This window comes from Saccopteryx leptura, chromosome 5 (assembly GCF_036850995.1).
Source record: "Saccopteryx leptura isolate mSacLep1 chromosome 5, mSacLep1_pri_phased_curated, whole genome shotgun sequence".
In the NCBI taxonomy this organism is placed as follows: domain Eukaryota; kingdom Metazoa; phylum Chordata; class Mammalia; order Chiroptera; family Emballonuridae; genus Saccopteryx; species Saccopteryx leptura.
Genome location: NC_089507.1, coordinates 150096719 through 150117208, shown reverse-complemented (window position 1 = coordinate 150117208; position 20490 = coordinate 150096719). Strand labels below are relative to the sequence as shown.

General features: G+C 54.3%; 1 protein-coding gene across 4 annotated transcripts in view; it reads right to left on the bottom strand.

Annotated features, from left to right (window-relative positions):
• Positions 1-1011: 1011 nt before the first annotated feature.
• LPIN1 (lipin 1) overlaps positions 1012-20490 on the bottom strand; it is a 112347-nt gene continuing 92868 nt past the window's right edge. For all 4 annotated transcript variants that reach the window (XM_066386101.1, XM_066386098.1, XM_066386099.1 and 1 more), the window contains 6 exons: positions 19571-19719; positions 19086-19172; positions 12790-12942; positions 10886-11000; positions 9108-9211; positions 1012-3534 (listed from right to left, as the gene is read on the bottom strand). In XM_066386101.1, coding sequence (XP_066242198.1) covers positions 3375-3534; positions 9108-9211; positions 10886-11000; positions 12790-12942; positions 19086-19172; positions 19571-19719 — 768 coding nt within the window. In that variant the 3' untranslated portion in view covers positions 1012-3374. The remainder of the gene's footprint in view (positions 3535-9107; positions 9212-10885; positions 11001-12789; positions 12943-19085; positions 19173-19570; positions 19720-20490) is intronic.

Sequence of the window (20490 nt, the reverse complement as noted above, 5' to 3'; positions counted from 1 at the left end):
GCTCAGCGGTAGAGCGTCGGCCTAGCGTGCGGAGGACCTGGGTTCAATTCCCGGCCTGGGCACACAGGAGAAGCGCCCATTTGCTTCTCCACCCCTCCACCGCGCTTTCCTCTCTGTCTCTCTCTTCCCCTCCCGCAGCCGAGGCTCCATTGGAGCAAAGATGGCCCGGGCGCTGGGGATGGCTCTGTGGCCTCTGCCTCAGGCGCTAGAGTGGCTCTGGTCGCAACATGGCGACGCCCAGGATGGGCAGAGCATCGCCCCCTGGTGGGCAGAGCGTCGCCCCTGGTGGGCGTGCCGGGTGGATCCCGGTCGGGCGCATGCGGGAGTCTGTCTGACTGTCTCTCCCTGTTTCCAGCTTCAGAAAAATGGAAGAAAAAAAAGGAAAAAAAAAAAAAAAAAAAAAAAATTCATCAACCTAGCCAACCCTAAATCGTTGACCATGGCCCTGCCCCGCATTTCCCACAGAAATCCCAGAAGAGCCTATACTCTCCCCTCGCTCCTGCCATCTGCCTCCTGACCACCCTGTGGCCCTGCGTGGTGGCCCTGCCTCTCGTTCCTCAGACTCCTGAGTATAACACACTCGCTTTTCCTGTGCAGAAAGCCTCTCCCATGTCTCCTCTGTGGCTGCACCTGGCTGGCCATCACATGAAGAACACAGAACAGAACCCGCTTAGGGAACAGCCATGTGGGAAACACCCATGACAGGCCAGGCCCCGGGCAGCATGACATGTACATGTAGGTGAGACCCCCCCCCCCAGCAGTTCCCATCAGGTGGACTCACCCAGGGGGCAGTCCTGTCCTCTCCGTTGGTGGCCACCCACCTCCCCCGTACAGAAGAGCGGATTTACCAAAGGCATCAGAAAAGGCTGGCTCCTCTATTCCAGATTTTGAACAGTTCATAGCCTTTCCTTTCCTTTTCCCTTGAGAATAAAATGTTTGATACCACACACGGGAAAGTCAGCAATCTAATCACTTACCAAAAGCCATTTAAAATTCACGCACTCGATCGTCAGAAGTTGTTCATGGGCCTCCTTTATTACAAGTGTCTAGCTTTGTATCCAGCACAACACAGTGAAGAATTACAATGATATGTATCACTGTACCAGCCTATGCATACACAGATCAGGGACTGTGAATAAAGTAGATGTAAAGTCGTGAGCCACAGCTCAAATCAAAAGGGGCATTCTCTTTAAAGATACAACCATTGCTCTGATGTACCAGGTATATAAATTGTTCCCCACAACAGGTGATGAGCATCTGATGGCTTTTCACTCTGGAGTGATTCGTGTGCGATGCACATGCAGCACTCAGCACGTGACTGTGGGTCTGGGTACTGGGGTGCGTTTGCACAAACACATAAACTGACATGCACACGCATGAGTGTCTCCCATGTACAAGTCTCGTTTTTCAGAGGCAGGTGTGAATGTTTCAGCCTCTGGGGGTTGAGGGGGGGTCACACTCTGAACTTGACACAGATCCAAGAGTTTCACTTTCTGGAAGGCCTGCTCTGGTTCAGAGTGCCTGGTGTGGGAGGTCCGGATGACAGGTTCACGCCTGCACGTGGAGGGGACCGAGGCTGCGCGTCCTGGCAAAGGGCAGATGGCATGGAGGGTACATTACCCACTCTCACAGCCATGTTCCTGCAGTGAAGCAGGGCAATGCAAGCCTCCGCAGGTCCCTGAGTTTGTGCTTAGTTCACGACAGTTAAAATTCACCCCGAAACATCCTCCTGACAGAAAGGAAGGACGCAGCCTCTAAAAGTCACTAGTGGACACGCCCAGAGTAGTTAAGGCAGGACTCTGTTTAATTATTTGAAAAGCCTCCCAAAGGGACTCTGCATATGGGTGTTTGTCTGTGGGTCCGCGCGGACCGTTCAGGAAGTCCTCCTCCACCAGGGAGCCCACCAACCGCACCAAGGCTACATCTCTGCGTTTTCTTTCACAGAAAGAGTAAAATCCCACTTGACCGTTCCAATGTGCTGCCTCCTATAACTCTCTCAATGCAACTTAAATAGGAAAGCATTTCAATCATTGGAGGAAAATGCTCTTTAGAAAAATAATACTTCAAAAAATAAAGCTAAATCTTTTACCAAAATAATTCTTTGACTTCTCACATTCTCTCCACAAGGCAGTTTAATAAACAAGTGAGAGAGCCATCCCCTAACAGCTTCAAGAATGTCACTCGAATCCTTACTTAGCCACTCGCCCTTAGAGTGGAAAAAAGCTAAGGAAAATAAAAAGTATTACTCATAAATCCCCAAGGAAGGTCGGTGTGGGGAGATATTTGGAGTAAGGCTCTTTGGATAGTCTAATGTCTATGTTTTTAATGCATCGACGACAGTTATAATAGAATATGGCTAAATGCTTAGAACAATAACCCAATTAGAGTAAAGGAATAAATAATATCTACAAAGGCTATAACTTAACTTCTTGAAACTATTTTCTTAAAAACCAAGCAGTTTCTTTTGAGAGTACCCAATAGAAACAGACATCTCCCATGTGGCACCAGGCCTGCTCGCGTCCGCCCCCGCGTCCGCCCCCGCGTCGCCACCCTGAAGGACACGGGGCCGTTGGCGGGACGTGGACTGATCCAGAACGCCACCCTTGAGTATCTGCCGTGATCTGACCTGGGGGCATAGCACGGTTACAGAGCTGGACAAAGCACATTCTAAGTGAAACGCCAGCCACGGATGCATTAAGGCGTAAATATTTCAGCCTTGAGCCACAAAAAGGGGGTGGGGGTAGGGAGTATGCCAATGACATAGATGTTATCTTTAACCAAGGGAATTAAAAAAAAAGAACTTATCGCCTAAAAATTAGACCAGTCAGCAAACACCGCAAGGGAACAGCCACAAGGCCAAGGCCCAGAACAGTGAGGCCGAGAGTCCGTTCAGAGACCCCAGATTCGGGTCCCATGGCCCCGCATATCTGTCCCGCCGGGTGCATTAAAGGGGTGCACATGACCGCCAGGGATGTGCGCCCCTACTCTGCAGTTGTGTGCATCTGGCGTTCCTCAGTGCAGACTGTCACCAGCAGGGACCCGGGCGGTCACCTCTGCTCACAGGCACCCACTGCACATTAACGGAGAACGTACTGCACGGGGAGAACAGCCGTGTCCCTGGCTTCACAGCACAACCGAGGAATGCCTTCCGCCATGATGCACCCGAAGCCGCATCCATGAAAGTGCACCCTCCGCAGCCGGCTTAGGAAGGCCAGCCCTGGGGCAGCGGGCGGGGAGAAGGAGCCTCCACTCTCTCTCCACTCTTAAGCAAACAACTGCATGTCAGGATTCTGAGCGCAGCTCCTCGGCTACCAAAACCTGTCCTTTAATGAGGGCCCGGTCTTCGCCGGAAGCAGGAGGCGGCCTGGAACGGTTCACGCCGAGGCGGAATGAACGTCCTGGTTCTCAAATGGAGGCAACGGCTCTCTCCAGAAGGTGAAATTGCTGAACGTGTCCGAGCAGGGGAAGTCTGAAGAGTGGCTTCTTTTCAGCAATGGGAAAACGTGGTCAACCACTTCGCAGAGTCGCACATACCTGGGAGGAAATGGACAACGTCATCACCTCCGAGGGACACCTGGCCAAGGGGAACACCTGCCACACTCCCTGCGCTGCATTCAGAAACCAGGGGAAGTCTACGGCCCTGAGGAATGGGCTCCGCAGGTAAACACAACGGAGGGCGTTCTAGAACGATTCCTCGCTAATGAACAGGACATGGAAGGGCACGCCAAGCAGAAGCCGCTGCCCCCGGCTAGGCGATGAGGTCTGACGTGGCAGGAAGGAGAGAGAGAGAGAGAGCAGAAGCAGGGGAGGACAAGAGATGTCAGCGTGGCAGCGGGACAGCCACCATCACGAAGCTCACAACACGCAGGCATCACAGGAAAGAATCTCAGGTCTTTAGAACTTCTTGAGACGATTCCTCTGCACACTGGAGAGACACTGGGCCCCAGGCTCAGGGGACATGGATTTGGCCTTCAGCTCTGCCATTTACTGGCAGTGAAATCTTGGGAAAATGGCTATGTCTGTCTAAGCCACCGTGTCCTCAATTGGAAAGGGAAGGAATTGAACCCTGTGCCACACTGTCCATAGGAGGATCAAATTAAATCATACAGGCAACAATAACATAGTGCATCCTGGATGGTCAACACATCTCCTCCACAACAGATTATTATTATGAGACAATTAGCCCTGGCTAATTCTTATCCTTAGGAGGCCCATGTTTCTCAACCTTCCCCGCAATTCCCTCACTCTGTTTTCTGTCTGTTCCCAAGAAGCTGTTGTATGTTAACATCTGTGGCCTATACTAGAGGGGAAAAAAACAAGGAAGGAAAGAAAGGAAAGAGGAAGGAAGGAAAGGGAAGGGGAAGGGGAAGGGGAAGGAAAGGAAAGGAAAGACGTTGTACTGAATATGCGTTTTCAGACCTCCAGGCACCTCCAACCAGAAACTGCCAAGCCCAGGCCTCTGCACACCCCCAGAGTCCTCCCCTCTGCACACCCCGACTCCTCCCTCTGCACACCCCCAGCCCCCCTCTGCACACCCCCAGTCCTCCCTCTCCCTCTGCACACCCCAACTCCTCCCTCTGCACACCCCCAGCCCCCCTCTGCACACCCCCAGTCCTCCCCTCTGCATACCCCCAGTCCTCCCTTCTGCACACCCCGACTCCTCCCTCTGCACACCCCCAGCCCCCCTCTGCACACCCCCAGTCCTCCCTTCTGCACACCCCGACTCCTCCCTCTGCACACCCCCAGCCCCCCTCTGCACACCCCCAGCCCTCCCTCTCCCTCTGCACACCCCAACTCCTCCCTCTGCACACCCCCAGCCCCCCTCTGCACACCCCCAGTCTTCCCCTCTGCACACCCCCAGTCCTCCCTTCTGCACACCCCGACTCCTCCCTCTGCACACCCCCAGCCCCCCTCTGCATACCCCCAGTCCTCCCCTCTGCACACCCCGACTCCTCCCTCTGCACACCCCCAGCCCTCCCTCTCCCTCTGCACACCCCCAGTCCTCCCCTCTGCACACCCCCAGTCCTCCCTCTCCCTCTGCACACCCCCAGTCCTCCCTCTCCCTCTGCACACCCCCAGTCCTCCCCTCTGCACACCCCCAGTCCTCCCCTCTGCACACCCCCAGTCCTCCCTCTCCCTCTGCACACCCCCAGTCCTCCCCTCTGCACACCCCCAGTCCTCCCCTCTGCACACCCCCAGTCCTCCCCTCTGCACACCCCCAGTCCTCCCTCTCCCTCTGCACACCCCCAGTCCTCCCCTCTGCACACCCAGTCCTCCCTCTCCCTCTGCACACCCCCCGAGTCCTCCCCTCTGCACACCCCAACTCCTCCCTCTGCACACCCCCAGCCCCCCTCTGCACACCCCCAGAGTCCTCCCCTTTGCACACCCCGACTCCTCCCTCTGCACACCCCCAGCCCTCCCTCTCCCTCTGCACACCCCCAGCCCTCCCTCTCCCTCTGCACACCCCCAGAGTCCTCCCCTCTGCACACCCCCAGTCCTCCCTCTCCCTCTGCACACCCCCAGAGTCCTCCCCTCTGCACACCCCCAGTCCTCCCTCTCCCTCTGCACACCCCCAGTCCTCCCCTCTGCACACCCCCAGTCCTCCCCTCTGCACACCCCCAGTCCTCCCTCTCCCTCTGCACACCCCCAGTCCTCCCTCTCCCTCTGCACACCCCCAGTCCTCCCCTCTGCACACCCCCAGTCCTCCCCTCTGCACACCCCCAGTCCTCCCTCTCCCTCTGCACACCCCCAGAGTCCTCCCATCTGCACACCCCCAGTCCTCCCCTCTGCACACCCCCAGTCCTCCCTCTCCCTCTGCACACCCCCAGACCTCCCCTCTGCACACCCCCAGTCCTCCCTCTCCCTCTGCACACCCCCAGTCCTCCCCTCTGCACACCCAGTCCTCCCTCTCCCTCTGCACACCCCCCGAGTCCTCCCCTCTGCACACCCCAACTCCTCCCTCTGCACACCCCCAGCCCCTCTCTGCACACCCCCAGAGTCCTCCCCTCTGCACACCCCGACTCCTCCCTCTGCACACCCCCAGCCCTCCCTCTCCCTCTGCACACCCCCAGCCCTCCCTCTCCCTCTGCACACCCCAAGAGTCCTCCCCTCTGCACACCCCCAGTCCTCCCTCTCCCTCTGCACACCCCCAGAGTCCTCCCCTCTGCACACCCCCAGTCCTCCCTCTCCCTCTGCACACCCCCAGAGTCCTCCCCTCTGCACACCCCCAGTCCTCCCTCTCCCTCTGCACACCCCCAGAGTCCTCCCCTCTGCACACCCCCAGTCCTCCCCTCTGCACACCCCCAGTCCTCCCTCTCCCTCTGCACACCCCCAGTCCTCCCCTCTGCACACCCCCAGTCCTCCCCTCTGCACACCCAGTCCTCCCCTCTGCACACCCCCAGTCCTCCCCTCTGCACACCCAGTCCTCCCTCTCCCTCTGCACACCCCCCGAGTCCTCCCCTCTGCACACCCCAACTCCTCCCTCTGCACACCCCCAGCCCCCCTCTGCACACCCCCAGAGTCCTCCCCTCTGCACACCCCGACTCCTCCCTCTGCACACCCCCAGCCCTCCCTCTCCCTCTGCACACCCCCAGCCCTCCCTCTCCCTCTGCACACCCCCAGAGTCCTCCCCTCTGCACACCCCCAGTCCTCCCTCTCCCTCTGCACACCCCCAGTCCTCCCTCTCCCTCTGCACACCCCGTCCTCCCTCTCCCTCTGCACACCCCCAGTCCTCCCCTCTGCACACCCCCAGTCCTCCCTCTCCCTCTGCACACCCCAAGAGTCCTCCCCTCTGCACACCCCCAGTCCTCCCTCTCCCTCTGCACACCCCCAGTCTTCCCCTCTGCACACCCCCAGTCCTCCCTCTCCCTCTGCACACCCCCAGTCCTCCCCTCTGCACACCCAGTCCTCCCTCTCCCTCTGCACACCCCCCGAGTCCTCCCCTCTGCACACCCCAACTCCTCCCTCTGCACACCCCCAGCCCCCCTCTGCACACCCCCAGAGTCCTCCCCTCTGCACACCCCGACTCCTCCCTCTGCACACCCCCAGCCCTCCCTCTCCCTCTGCACACCCCCAGCCCTCCCTCTCCCTCTGCACACCCCCAGAGTCCTCCCCTCTGCACACCCCCAGTCCTCCCTCTCCCTCTGCACACCCCCAGAGTCCTCCCCTCTGCACACCCCAACTCCTCCCTCTGCACACCCCCAGCCCTCCCTCTCCCTCTGCACACCCCCAGAGTCCTCCCCTCTGCACACCCCGACTCCTCCCTCTGCACACACCCCGGTCCCTCTCTGCACACCCGAGTCCTCTCTCACAAGTCTCTGGGTCCCTCCATTTCCAATTTGCTGAGGACCAAAGTGGCTTTCCAGAAGCCCAGCCTCTAGGAATTAGCACATTCTCCTGCACAGAGTAACTTATTAAGTAAGGGTGGGTGTGTGTATTTAATAAAGGATCTCCAAAGGGCTTCTGAGAAACATTGTACTTGCATAAAATGAAAAAAAAAAATCTCTTAACAAGCCAGAATTATGTCTTTCCTGGGGATTAAAACAAATGTTTACAATGCTTCCTGGCTTTAAGACGGATTTGTTTGAGTTCTGTGGCTCAGGGGGCCATTACACCCGCAGGGAGCAGCTCGCTGCTCAGCAGGGTGGGGGGTCCCAGACCCAAACCCACTGTCCTGTGCTGAGTGGTGGGCTCAGCTTGAGGCAGCCGTCCCCGCCCGGGGCTCCTCCGGCACAGCTGCAAAGGGAGAATGCAGCGACGACCCCTTCTGGCGGTGGCCCCTAACCCCCCAAGGACATTTCAGATGACTTCTGAGATACAGTGTCCTAGGGTCCCGGAGGCAGGCACCCACTTGGCTTTGAAACAGTTGTTCCAAGTTCAGCACCAGATATGGAAAGTGGGCCTTCTGGGAAAAGAGTCACCCTCACAGGAACAGCTACATCCCTGGTCTAGACATTCCACGACAACTTTCTTCCTTGCGCAGAGCCACTGTCGGGCAAGGCCCAGGTGAAATGTCTGCTCAGCCCGGGCCTCAGTGAGCAGGGTGACCTCACGGGCCTCCTGGGCAAACCCTCGTACATGCTGGAATCTCTCCCTGAAGCTCCCTCTAACCAGACCTGCCACCCGGGCAGAAACATTTGTCATTTCTGGGTAGTGTCCAATCAGTTCAGAGTTCTTTTTGACCCAAAATAAAAACCCACTAGATCTTCTTCAAACTGAGGAAGGCCTGTCATGTGGGAATGTGACAGGTTAGGGAGAGAGGTAAGGAGGGAGCTGTGTTGTCATCAGGGGTGGCCACTTAGAACGCAGGCGGGGACAGCTGGGAAAGGGCTGGCCGTGGGCTCTGCCCCTGCTGCCCGTGGGCTGCTGTGTGAAGCGGGCTGGACCTCAGCTGGTAGAGGGCTATTCTCCGGGTCTACACAGACCTGGCCAGAAGAAAGAGGAGCAGCCTCTGAAAGGGACGCGGCAGGATGACACCTGTCTGCCTGATGTCACCCAGGGGGCAAAGCTCCCAACAGGGGATGAGGAAATGCTCTCCGGTCTAAGAAGTTAGGAACCCAAAGTGAGACACGTCAAAGTCAACGGAGAGTCTACAGCCAGCCAGAAGGCCTGGTGACCGCCACCCAGTTCAGCCCTCTGCCTCTGGGGAACCGGGCGTGACCAACCCCAGGAGGAACGCCACAGCCCTCCAGGTGTTCCTGGTGAGAGGACCAGAGCGGGCAGGGGCGACAGGGTGCACAGTCCCTCGTCTCTAAATACAGTGTCCTGTGGTATTTCAGTCTGGTTGCCTTTTTAATTCGCATTCTAGGCTTTTAAACCTAACTTGGCAAATCAAAACCACTACTCTTCAAATACACTCAGTTCCACTCGGGAGCAGAATGTAACCACTAGTGTGAGTGTCCGACCAGAGGGGTCTGACTTAATCCAGATGGTCCAAACATTAAGTTTTGGACAAAATACAAGTTGTTAAATATATTTTCCTTTAAAGATTAAAATACAGGCAACGAAGGACCAGAAGGTATACCGTAAACAATAAAAGACCATTCCAAAATGAAGACGGTAAGGAGGGCGGCGAAGACACAGCAGTGGCCGACGCGGAGGACACTCACGAGGAGATGTTGGTCTTGGCATGCTCCTGCACGAGCTCTCCTTTGGGATTGACCGTGAATATTCTGTTCAGAGACACTCCTACTTGCTTGTATGAATACACGTCCTACGTTTGGGAAAGTGTTAGAAAACAAAGGAGTTCGTTGTAAATGCAAACACGGGATATTTCAGGTTTGATGTGAAATTATGACATTTTCATTAACCAGACCTATACTTCCATCTAGTGTGGAGGAAGATGTTCTGTGGACGTGAAACTTTTGAAGCCATTTTCCCCTCTGGCCCACTTTGCTGGGCTATTCAGGAAGTGAGTTAGAGAGTGGACCACCCAGCATGCCCCCAGCAACCCCAGCGTTCCTTAAAGTTATTTTCTAACCCATTTACTTGGGCATGAGCTTCAAAAGCAGAATTTTCTCACTGGGAAGTGATTACCCAAATCTGTTCTCCAGAACGCTGAACTTCCCAGCAAACTGGGGCTGTCGACACAAAATCCCGGGCCTCTCTTTCACCGTATGAAACAGCACAGTGGTCCCCTTATCGACAGGGAATACATTCCAAGCCCCCCAGTGGATGCCTGAAACTGCACATGGTTCCGAACCCCATATATACCGTGCTTTCTTCCTAGACTTACATACTGTTGGTGAAGTTTCATTTATAAATTAGGCCCCGCAAGAGATCAACAACAATAACCAATAATAAGATAGAATTTTAACAATATACCACAATAAAAATAGTGTGCGCAGCAGTAGAGCGTTGGCCCGGCATGTGGAAGTCCCGAGTTCAATTCCCAGTCAGGGCAAACAGGAGACGCGCCCATCTGCTTCTCCACCCTTCCCCCTCTCCTTCCTCTCTGTCTCTCTATCTTGCCCTCCTGCAGCCGAGGCTCCATTGGAGCAAAGTTGGCCCAGGTACTGAGGATGGCTCCATGGCCTCTGCCCCAGGCGCTAGAATGGCTCTGGTTACAATGGAGCAACACCCCAGATGGGCAGAGCATCGCCCCCTGGTGGGCATGCCGGGTGGATCCCGGTCGGGCGCATGCAGAGTCTGTCTATCTGCCTCCTCACTTCTAACTTCAGAAAAATACAAAAATATGGTGTGTGTGTGGCATTACTAAGCAAAATAAGGGCGACCTGAGCATAAGTACTGCCAGACCACGCGTCGCTCTGATAACCCAGATGGCTGCTACGTGACTAACCTCAAGGCAGGGACATCTACAGTGGACACACTGGACAAGGGGACGACGCCTCCAGCCCGGACGGAGCAGGGCACGCAAGATTTTTATCCTGCTCCTCAGAAGCATGAGCAAGTTAAAACTTATGGACTGTTATTTCTGGACTTTTCATTTCACATTTTCAGACTGCAGTTGGTCACAAGTAACAGAAACCATGGATAAATTGGGGGGTGGGGGCTACTGTACTCAGAATTTGCGACGCTGAATTCAACACTGTGCTAAGAACTCGTTTTGTGGTTCTCGTCAGGTAGGAAGCATCCAATCCTATCCAGCGTTCTTGTTCTACTAATTTAGCAAGTAACTTGGAATTTAATGTGTCTAGTCCCACATTCCACGCCTCACCCTGAAACTCACCAGCCAACCTTCAAACAAAATGAGAAGCCATGAGCTAACTTGTCTCCCTGCCCCCAGAGACAGGCATGCGGCTCTGCCAGCTCTCTCTAGTAGGATGAGAGCCTGGCCTCACACTGCCCAGGCCAGCATCCAGGGGCAGCTGTCAGGAGAGACGGGATCCCCAGAGCATTGTACACCTCACTCCCCGTATATACTTACAGCTGGTCGGTTTCCAAAAGCAGCATAGAAGGGTTCTGTATTTGGAAAAAAGAGGTTTTTGATGTCTGTCAAACACTGGACTTTAAACTTTTCTGGCTTCTTTTCAATCACTTCCCTATTAAAACAAACAGATAAATAATGGGTCAGCATGAGAGGACAAGCTTCGTGAGCATCGGGCCATTACAACTGTCAAAGATACCAGGACACCAAGACCACCTATCTTCAGAGGTTAAATGTGTGTAAGGCAGTTCGGCTCTCCCAGAAAAGCACTAGACAGAAAGGGAGTCCCTCCTTTCAAGTCTCCCACAAAGGACACGTGATGTCACTGAAGACCTCTGCCCATCAGCCAAGAAACAGAAAACCCAGAGCACAAAAGGAAAGAAAACATCTTCCAACTCACTTTGTGAGACTAGCACAACCTCAAAAACAACATCTAAAGAAGAATAGTACAAGCAAAGTATGAGCTGATCTCATCTGTGAATGCCCATGCAAAAAATGTAAATGATTTAGAAACATCATTGTAATCTATTAGGGAAGATCTAAATAAATGAAGAAATGTACTGCATGACTGAACTGGAGGAGTCATTGTAAGGAGACAATAATTCTCCCTAAGTTGATCTATCTATCGATTCACTGTGATTTGGATCAAACTCTCAATAGGTTTTTGTCTGTTTTCACAAAACTTGACTCTAATGGCTACACAGAAGAGCCAAGGCCAGAAGCAGAAACACACCCTAACAGACATGTGATGTATGACCACAATGACATTTTTTTTTTTCAGTGAGAGTAGGGGAGGCAGAGACAGACTTCCACATGCATCCCAACCAGAATCCACCGAGCAAGCCCACTAGGGGGCAATGGTCTGCCCTTCTGGGACATTGCTCCATTGCTCAGCAACCAAGCTCTTCTTAGTGCCTGAGGTAGAGGCCATGGAGTCATCCTCAGCACCCAGGGCCAACTCGCTCCAATAGAGCCATGACTACAGGAGGGAAAGAGAGAGAGAAAAGCAAAAGGAGGAGTGGAGAAGCAGATACCACTACTAGTGGCATTAACATATATCCAGAACATTACTGGATCCCTAAACTTTTTATTGATTCAATACTGAACAGAAGCAGATGAGTGCTTCTCCTGTGTGCCTCACCAGGAATCAAACCCAAGACATCCACACACCAGGCCAACACTCTACCACTGAACCAACTGGCCAGGGCCACAGTGACAATTCAAAGCAGGAGTAAAAGGCTATCTTTTCAGGAAACAGTGCTGGGACAACCGACTTCCAATAAGAATGTTAGAAAGAAAGACTATGGGCCCCTACATACAAAAACCAATTCCTGGTCACTTACAGGCAACACCTTTATGAGAGGCAATACCTTTGATAACATACAGGAGACTCACTTTATGCTCACTGGTCAGGGGAAGGCTTTTTTAATACACACACACAAAAAAGCACAAACTCAAGTAGAAATGAAATGCTCAACTGCATGAAACCATCACTGAGGAAAGACGTTTGCAGCAAACGTAACACAAGCCAGGCATATGGAATCCGGGACACACTCCTACAAGTCAGAACAAAAACAAAGGAAAGACTGAGCAGCCGGTTCACGGCAGATGAAGCCCACATGGCCGGCACACATAGGAACTAAGACACCCTCTACCACAGACTAGCAACAATGTGAAAGGCTGAGTGGCTGCCAGGACCCTGTGGAGCAAATGGAAAATGGTGTTAACACCCAAGGAAGCCAGCTGCGTGTATACTCCATGGCCCAGCAATTCCACTCCTGAGTGTGGATCCTGGACCAACTACTGCACGTGGGTCCCCCAAGGACACACAGGAAGCACCACTTGTAGGAGCCAAGCACCGGCCTGGGGCAGAAGGGGGCAGGGTGGACAGAGCAGGGCCCTACCTGTGCAGGGCGGAGAAGAGACTGCTCGGACTCAGCAGCAGGGGCCCCTGGGGCAGCACAGTGCCCCGCTCGTTGACCCAGTGCAGGTAGCCCCTCGTCATGTCTGCCATCCCGATGGCGCGCGCAGAGCAGTAGAGAAACTTGTACCCGTTTCTGAAAGAGACAAAACGTTCACGTTCAACAGCACTGCACAGTGGGGCTGTTCTGCACCCACAAACCCTGGTCTGCCGCTGTTTCCGGGGCAACGGCCTTGCGGCAGGTTCCCTCACGCGTGAAAGGCCACACACTGTAAAATTTGACTATGAACATGTTTCGCCATTGTTTACTAAGCGCGTTCACAAACCCCACTTCATTGAAGCCGCAGGGAACATCGTGTGGTAGGTAGCCTTCCCCACTTTACAGCTAGGACACTGTCACATGTCACTGGTATTATATTGCGGTCCGGTCTCTTGTTTGCTATACCTCTCATTAATCCACAGTCCCTGAGGGTGGGGACCGTGTCTCATTCCTGCTGTCACCTCTGCCCGAAACAGTGTGCACTTGGCATGTAGGAGACACTCAGTAAATATTTGCTGAATGAGCAAGTACAAAGCACCCACTTCCTGTCCAACTTCCTGTTCCCCCACAAGCACCGTACGCTGGCCAGAGGATTCGTCTCTAGACCAATCTAATAATATGTGCTCTCAAACAGGAAACAGAAACGTTTCAAGACAAAGAATCTAGAAACACCAGCTTGACTAGAATAAAGGGATGTATCTGAACATCAAGCAATCTTTTTAACTAAACATCTTTGTATTTCAGCTGTCTAATTAATGCAATCTTCAAAAACAAAAATCACTATTTCTGTACCGAGCTCTTCACATTCAAGTCCTAAAAGCTGCCACTTGCAGGGGTCTGAAACACTAATTTTATTCAGAACTTGCTGTTCAAATACATTTCGGGGTTTGCACGTGCCCCTGCATTGTTCCCGCCACCCCAGTGCTTGGCTTCCAAGGCCATTACTAAGCACCGCGGGACACCAGCTCGAGGGGGCACGCTTGCTGGTGGCAGCAGGGGTACCTTTCCAGAGCCTCCACCCCCATGAAAGCATCACAAATACCAAGTGCTCCCATCAGTGCTCAGGTGGCACCATGTCACTGCTGCTGGATCTCCATGGTGGCCCTCAGAGTAAGACCCCTTGAGGGCCCAGAAGGACGGCCTACAGGACATACTCCTCCCAGCAATGCACACCCACTGGGCACTCCTGCGCCAGGCGCCAGGCTGGGCTGTGGTGCACAGGGGCCAGCAAGGGGCAGAGAGTGCCCAGGGAAAACTAATGATGGCAGAAACAGGACACGTGACAGAGACGGAACACCCCACCTGAGCAGAACCAGTGAACACCGTGCAGCACCCACATGGATGGCGCTGGTGCCCCCTACCCTCGACATCTCGGCAGCTGAAGTGGGGCTCTGGGGACACACCACAGAGAAAAAGGTGTCCATGTCCATGCTTGGGACAGGCAGCTTCTCCCTCTGTCCCAATCTCCATGTCCCTCTCAAAGTGCTTTGCCCAGAGAGACATTAAAGTAGTTTGGAAAAATTATATTTGGGAATATTTTCCAAGACAAGCTTCTAGATTGGAGGTTCTCAGCTGATATTTTGAACGACCGCACATAGAATTATTGGGAGGAAAGGGAACTAACTCTCGACAATGCTGCCATGCAGGGCACTTAGCAGCATCACTGGTCTCCACCCACTGGGTGCCCGTGGCACACCGTCTGACAAGAATGTCTGCAGACGCTGCCCATTCTGTGAGGGGCAAACACGTCCTCAGCTGAGAACCACAGTGGAGAGAAAGGGGCCTCTGCAGCACCAGCAGCAGTCCTAGCAGAAGGGCATTGGCCCGCGGCCTCAGGAAGGAGAGCGAGCTCTGTCCCAATCAGGCTGGTCCTCACCCTGCATCAAGCCCCCTGCCACCTGGTGCCAGCTGACTTCCCAGTTCACCTACGCCTGCCCCGCCTCTGCACCGGAGCCTGCCTCTCCTGACCCCACTGCACACCTGCTCCTGTCTCAGCCCTCCTCTCACTCCTACTCCCACCTGGGATGGGCAGAGGTTCCGAAACCTTGCTCCCTCCACACGGCTCAGCTCAGGGGCACCTCGCTGAACACTCCTTTGACTGCTCATCCCTCTGATCTGAGCTTCTCCTTCTCGTGTGTCTCTGACCTCTGTATTTCTCATTCCACCTCCCCCTTGGCCTGCCCTGGGGCACGGCTGCCTGCTCCCTGAAGGGAGAGGTGCTCAGCACCTAGGACAGCTCCGGGTGTTGGCTAAATCCTGGGGGTTCTGACCACACCTGGCTGGGAAGGCCACGCCCAGCTACCCACATATGCACCTGTGATGACAACACAACCTGGCAGCAGAGCATTGGTTTGGGGATAGCCATGACCTAAGGGACCACCCAACCAAATGTCCTCATTTTAGCGATGAGAAGCCAGGCTGAGAGTGGGGAACAAGGCCCGGGTGCCCCCCCCCCAGAATCCAGGGACCCAGACTCCCTCCTGTTTGGCAAATGACCCTCCCTCACTGGCAGAGAGTAATGACTGCAATGACCCACAAGGACCCGCAGTGAGAAAGGAATGACCATGGTGCGTAGAAGGAAAAGGTCTCGATGAGCCTGCTAATGGTTATTTCCCATTTCCAGTGTCCCAGCTCCAAGGGTTCACACCTCAGGCCACAGATGCGCTCATCTGTCTGTGGAAATGGCGCATTCGCTCTTGCGAAGTCTCAGAGACACCAATTTCCAGTGACATGAATAGAAAAATACATATCAAGGCGGGTGGAAAGTCAGAGCCATTACTGTCCAAATGTAGCTCCCAGAAGACCCACTGGCTCAGCGAGGTCGATGTTTTAGGAAATGTCCTTCTTAACTTTCCTTCTTCTGACCGAACTTATCTGAGTATGAGGGAGTTTCATATACCTCCCATTGGTACCTGCTACAGTTCCCTTTGATCAATAGCCGAGTGAGCTTTTTAAAATCAATAACCAAGCAAGCTCTACACCCTCTCTACGAACAAGGTAATAATAATCAGCCTGATAGATCATTCATTTCTCACGGGCTGACCACAGTCAGGCAAGTAATTACATTCAAAAAAATAAATAAATAAATAAATAAAACTGCCCTTGTTTTCTGTGGTTTCTAGGCAAGTGGCTATCTGCAAGGGTGGTGTTCTGCAGTGCATAAAGTTAAGAGGGACCCAAGTTCCAGGAAGCAGTGTCAGGAAGGGATAATCAATAAAATCCTCAATTAAATGGCAGTTTCTCCAGGTCCTCTGGCACGCAAAGGCCTTCTCTAAGCAGGTCTCTGGGCGATCACATCAGAGGAAATGACCTGGACTCATTAGAAGACTGAGCCACAACCTTTATGTCCCCAGTCCCTGGGCTCTACTGAGCTGTGGCCACCTAAGACCTTGAAGGACACAGCTATGAGCCACTTGGAGGGCATGGGTGCTCACGCTAACCAGTGGTTAGCTGCAAAAGCCTTCCACCATGTCCAGCCTGGGCTGGGACTCTGTGATGGGACCCAGGCCACCAAGCCAGGCTGTCAACAAAGGTGTCAGTAAACCCGGAGGAGGAGGAAGAGATGAGAGCTTCCCGGGTCACCAATTCTGGCCTGGAAACGCTTGGTGAGGACTGTGGGTCTGAACTGTATACATTACAAGCTAACAAAACTGTGAAGAGGCCTGACCAGGCGGTGGCACAGTGGATAAAGCGTTGGACTGGGATGCAGAGGACCCAGGTTTGAGACCTCAAGGTCGCCAACTTGAGCGTGGGCTCATCTGGCTTGAGTAGAAAAAGAAAAAGCTCACCAGCTTGGACCCAAGGTCACTGGCTCGAGCAAGGGGTTACTCGGTCTGCTGAAGGCCTGCGGTCAAGGCACATATGAGAAAGCAATCAATGAATAATTAAGGTGTCACAATGAAAAACTGATGATTGATGCTTCTCATCTCTCTCCGTTCCTGTCTGTCTGTCCCTCTCTCTGACTCTCTCTGTCCCTGTAAAAAAAAAAAAAAAACTGCGAAGAGGCCAAAATCAGAGCTCAAGGCATGCCAGGCAGAGACTGTCAGGTGCGCACAGGCGGAAGACGGGACTCAGAGACGTGGCGCTGTGGGGACGCCGCCGGCCTAGATTACAGCAGGAAGGTCTAAGAAGCAGCAGGCAAGAAGGATCTCGCAGAGGGTGGGGGACCCAGAACTGCTGGGTTTCCAAAGCCACACCACGGAGCTGCACGTCCTCCCAGAGGCTCAGTGTGGGCCCCTAAAGGCCATGGCCGAGCTGTGTCGGAGCCGCTGCTCCGGGACCCCTGGCCGCCCGGGTCGACGTGTCTGGCTGCCGCTGCGAACACCCATGCAGCCCAGTGATTAGACAATTGCCAAGCTCCTGCCTCTCCACCACAGCGAACATGCGGGAAGCCTTCCGTGTGGTTCTCAAAGCCTCCCCAACACAGCGCCCTCACTCTAAACCCATCCATCAGGGAAAAGAGGAGTTGGCTGTTTGTTGCTAAGCTACACAACTTATTTTTCAAGATGGTATCTTTTCTGGGAAAATACAAAAATGACACAAATCAAAAATCTCCCCTCCCTCCTAAAAGATGCAACTGTGCTATTCTTTTTTTAATGTTACAGTAAAGACAGGAATAGATTCATGCTTCAAAAACCCTGATGAATCAAGCTGTGAACTGTGGACTACTCCGTATCCTGACCCAGGATGATTTCGTTCCACCCAAAAGAAATGCAATTATCAAAGTCACCCAAGTCACTGGAAAAGCAGCCAATGAATCCTTGTAAACAGAAGGTCGGCCGGGGGTGAGGCTGTGGGGGAGGGGTGGGCACACCAGTCTGCGGGAGCACAGACGGCCGGCGGGGGGTACTGTGCATTGCTAGGCGGGCAACATGGCAACGTTGGTCAGATCTTGAATGCGCTTGGCTCTCAGCCAGCAGTTGCGCGCCAGGGGACCCGCTTCCCCGCAGCCCCTGCCTGAAGGGGTGTGCCCTCCTGACTTATTTACCTGCTCACTGCACACAATAAGCAGGGTAGGCAACGCTTATCGCATCCCTGTTGGGAACAGTGAAGGACTGGAAACTACCTACTGTGTTCATCAATAGAAGACTTTAAATACAGTATGGCATTTTCATATCATAGAACTCTGTGCAGCGGTTAAGTGGTGAATCTGACATGTAATGGAAGATGAGGACGTATTATGTAATAACGATTCCCCACAAGAGCACAAGGTCCAGGAGGCCAGAGACTGTGCCTACGGTCCTGTCACCCCACGCACCTGTCCCAGGGCTGGGCACACAGCAGGCACGCAGTCCGGGCGGGGCAATGAATGACTGAGGAGCGGGGCGGTGCACACTTCACTCCTCTGGGCTCACAGCGCTCTGCAATAGCACTGAGCTCCCGCTCCCACCCCCGTCCCCCAGACACAGGAGTCACAGGCCTGAGCTTCCGTCCTGAAACCTCCCACCGTGTAACTCCCTCCCACGCACAGGTGGCCCATCTTGAGTCCGCCTTGGGCCGTCCCAGCTCTGACCGGCTGGAGAACCGGATGCGCTGGAGGGACACGCTTCCCTCCCACCCACAGAAATATGGAGACAGCGGGAATAAGTGCCAGGAAGGGGTGGGAAGGGGGACCCTGATGGGCTCCGAACCTGGAGAAAGGCAATGGCCTTGGAGCTAGGCAGACCAGGGTTGAATGAGTTCTGTCTCTCAGCAGCTATGGGAATTTGGACAGATCACTTTAACTCTTATTATAGTTCACACCTAAAAACAGAAATGGTCTTACTTGCTTTTCAGAATTACTATGAGATTTAAGTGAAGTGACGTGTGTGCCCGACCGATGGAAGGTGACAATTTCAGACCCACTCTCCCACCTGGGCGGTGGGTGTGGGCCCCATCACAGGAGCTACCCTATGGTTTGGCCCCTCAGCAGAGCACTCCCCAGACCTCCGGGCCAGCACCGCAGCTACGAGTCTGCACCCTTTGGGCGTCAAGTAAACCTCTCCACACAGATCAGACGACGATTCGTCACCTGATTACCTCTGACCCTCATTGGCAGGGCCTGAGCCCCAGTCCTCCCTCGAGGCTGCCACCTTCTTCTTTCTCCATCAGCTTAGATTCAGGAAGGATGCCCTCTGCCTCTCACTACTGAACTCAGGGTCCCCACAGCTACCCTGCGGACGCCCTGGGTGGAGGCCCTTCCTCAGCGCACCAGCCCACAGTCCGCACCCCGCGGGCAGTGCAGGGCGGCCCGCACTTACTGGCTCACTTTGTGGTACAGCTTCGCGATGCCCTGGTGGGTCCAGTCCTTCCCGAGGGTGGGCAAAATGTGGCCCAGAGTATCCGACCTAAATAAGGAGAGAAATGAGAAAAGTAACATAAACAGGGCATTGCAAGAGGAAAGTAACTTTCGTTCCAATTCCTGGCACTGTAAATGTCTCATTAAAAAAAAAAACTGCTCACAGGACCCACGACTTACTTTCTGGATACACGGCCCACAACTAAAGCAGTCACACAAGAGGCTCACAAGAGGGGGGTTACGCTAACACACAAGGGCGCCTTCTGTCTGACCCTGTGTCAAGTCCTTCCCCAGCTAAATCAACATGAAGAGGCCCCTCGGGAAGGCATCCACGGGAACAGGATGAGGAGCCGACGCCCCAGGAGGAAGCGGCCAGCGAGCCCCACCGGGGCACAGAGACTGGGCGGTACGGGCCCCCACGCCACAGCAGGACTGACGCGGACCTACCTCGTGATTGTCCCATCGATGTCAGAAATGATCACTTTATCATCCCAGTTCCACAGGTAGATGGTGCCTTCACAGCGACACGTGCCCTGGTACTGGGTGGTAACACTGAAGACGACGTCATTGGGGCCGTTCTTCAACTTTAAGTTTTTCTGAAAAATATGACATGTCCTCCGAGGGGCAGGCCCAGACGAAGGGGTATTGGGCTTCTGCTCCATGAGAAATATGATAAGGATTTTTTTTTAATCACAACCCTGGGCCACTCAGCAGTTCTTCCTTCCTACCTCGCCTTAGGTGAGGAAGGTCCCGGCCAGAGTGTGGGCGACCGGACCCCGGCCCTCCTCGCAGACCCGCTCAGAGCGCAGCTCACAGACTCCGCGCCCAGGCCTCCCACTTCCACAGGTGCGGCTAACCTGACCAGTATTTCTAGACCAGAATCACCAGGGGTTAAATCTAGGCTATCGGGCTCGGCAGAATGAACCCCAGCTCTGGAATAGGTGGTGCTTACTCCTCCGACAGCCTGCACAGGGCCACGCCTGGGGAGACAACGGAAGGACCGCGCCTGCCTTGGTTTTTATACTGGCACAAACTGGAAGCAAACCATATCCGTGACCAGGCACATCGCAGGGTCACAAGCAGGTGGTCTAGACCCAGCCCTCACACAAACGCTGCCTGACCCCAGGTCTTGGGCCAAAGCCACTCACCCCGCAGCTGCATGGAGCTCTGGGGTCCCGCGTGGGATGTCACACGGGTGTCAGGGCCTGTCTGTCATCTTTCCCATGACCCGTGAGCATGACTACCCCAGGACCTTGCTCTCTGGCTGCCCGGGAAGCGAGGTGACGGAAACAAGCGTGTGCCCTGCATCAGACTGCTGCCCGAGTCTACATCCTGTCAGGAGGGCTGGACTTCCCCCACCAAGGAGT